The sequence below is a fragment of the Callorhinchus milii genome, unplaced genomic scaffold (assembly GCF_018977255.1).
Source record: "Callorhinchus milii isolate IMCB2004 unplaced genomic scaffold, IMCB_Cmil_1.0 Scaffold115, whole genome shotgun sequence".
In the NCBI taxonomy this organism is placed as follows: Eukaryota; Metazoa; Chordata; class Chondrichthyes; order Chimaeriformes; family Callorhinchidae; genus Callorhinchus; species Callorhinchus milii.
Window position 1 is genome coordinate 144,079 of NW_024704856.1, and position 2,243 is coordinate 146,321.

The following is a 2,243-nucleotide window of genomic DNA, read 5'->3' on the forward strand; positions in this document are numbered from 1 at the left end:
ACACGCCCCCAGTTCCGGACCCGCCCCAAACCCAGCCCGCCCCTATTTGTCTCCTGTTTGTAGCAAAGCCTCCAGCGGCTGATTGATAGAGAGAGAGTGAGTGAGAGAGACAGAAAGTGAAGTGAGTGTGAGAGAGAGGGAGACAGTTAATGCAAAAAGCGATTTATATACTTGGGATTAGAGCAGAATTGGGAATATTTTGCACCGATGCACTTTAAACCCCGAGGATCTAGGGGAATTTACACCCGTTTCCCGTGTTAATCCCCGGCTGTGGGATTAAAATCAAAACCCAAAATTAATGCAAAACCGTATTTATATCATTTTGATTAATGCAAACATTGGGGTTTATTAAACTATTGCACTTGGAACACCGCGTATATGGGGGCTTTAAAAACGTTTCCCGTGTTGTACACAGAGAGCGCTTTATTATTTAAACAGAAAGTCAATGATAAATCCCATGGGTATCATTGGGATTAATGCAGATTTAGAAAGCCTGGGATAGGCTTTGAGACGTCTGGCAGAAGTGATGAGGTGCTGTGTGCAATACGGGGATTATTATTGTCGAGATCAGGAGCTGAAAACTCCAGCCTGATGGTCGTTGTGTCACAGATGACTTACTTTAGACTTTTCTCTGTGCAAATTAGTTCTATATTCGCTCACAAACACAACCGTCGCTTCATAGTCGATTCCGAGAAAGGATTGTGCCGCGGTCCCAGTGTGAAAGGTGTAGTGTAAACTATACGCTTTATTGTATAACGACACAGATTATAAAAGGTTCAGCCTGGTGGCCATCACAGCCAAACACAGGTCATGGCTGAGGGTTTCCTCCTTATTAACCTGTCAACCGACAAATCCTCAGAGGGTCAGAGTTTTTGCCGCCGTCATTCAAAGCGGGACTGAAGTAAGGATAAAGTTTCTCAGTGAAAGTTTGTGTGAAAGTGTGGAAATGAGACATGGTATCAGCGTTGTAAAACGTCACCTGTCCCCCTTCACAATCCAGGTAAACTCCCAGCTTCCCGGGTTTCTCTCTCAGGGGCAGGCGGGTGGGAAATGAGGTACCAGCTTTATATTCATTCCCGTTTCTCAGATACACAACCCAGTATCCGTTCTCTGGTGCATAAGTGATCTCTCCTTTCCTGTTAACAGACTCTCTGGCCAATCCCACTGTCCACTCAGTCTTGTTGGCCACCTGCACCTCCCAGTAATGTCTCCCTGATGTGAAGCCCTCAGACCCCAGGACACCGGGACAGTGATCAAATCTCTTCGGGGAGACAGGGAGCTGCTGCCAAATGTCTCCGTGTCTCACGCTGGTCAGGTCCTCAGACAGGATGAGGTAGGGACTCGCTGTGTCAGGATCGAAGTTCAGAGAGATCGGAGCTGAGAGAGAGACACAACACAAAGTGGAGTGAGTGAACGTTTGGGAGCTCAAACTGTGTGTGAACACATTTACACCTGGGGCAACAATCTTGCTAAGAGGGTCAGAGTCGTGTGAGGGTTGTGGAGTGTGTGTGTGGGGGTTTGTGTGAGTGTGTGTGTTGGGAGGGTGTGTGAGCGGTTTTATGAAGGTGTGTGTGGGAGGCTGTGTGAGGGAATGTGTGAGATTCTGCGCGAGGGTGTGTGTGAGTGGATGTGTGTGCGAATAATTGTGAGGGTGTGCGTGAGTGGATGTGTAAGGGTGAGCGTGTCAGCAGGGTGTTTGTAGGTGTTTGTGAGGGTGTGTGTTTGAGGGATGTGAGTTTGTGCGACGGTGTGTGCAAGGTTGTTTGTGAGGGTGTGTGTGATCGGTTAGGTGGGAATCTGTGTGTGAGAGTTGCGTGTGATGGTGTGTGTGAGTGTTTGTTTGAGAGATTGTGTCATGATCTGTGTGAGGGGATGTGTGAGGGGAAATGTGAGGACGTGTGTGATTGTGTGTGAGTGTGTGTGCGAAGGGGTTTTAGAGGGTTTGTGAGGTGTGGGTGTGAGGGTTTTGCCTGAGTGTCTGTTTGAGGGTTTGTGAGGCTGTGTGTGTGGGCGTGTGAGAGTGGTTTGTGAGGGTCTGTGTGGGGATGTGTGTGAGGGTTTGTGTGTGAATGGTTATGTGAAGACGTGTGGGAGGGTTTTTGTGATGGTTTGTGTGAGGTGGTCCCTGAGGGCGTATATGCGCGTGAGTGTCTGAGGTGGAGTGAGAGGGATTGTATGAGGGTGTGTGTCAAGCTACGTGTGAGGTTGTGTGTGAGGTGTGTCTGTGAGTGTGTTTGGAGGCG

The 2,243-nt window shown here is 48.7% G+C and overlaps 1 protein-coding gene across 1 annotated transcript; it reads right to left on the bottom strand.

Annotated features, from left to right (window-relative positions):
• Window positions 1–744: 744 nt before the first annotated feature.
• LOC121851769 (zinc-binding protein A33-like) lies at window positions 745–1,469 on the bottom strand (the record flags this gene model as incomplete). The annotated part of the gene is made up of 1 exon (XM_042345844.1): window positions 745–1,469. A coding segment is annotated over one exon (637 nt), but the record flags the coding sequence as incomplete, so codon positions are not given.
• Window positions 1,470–2,243: the final 774 nt, after the last annotated feature.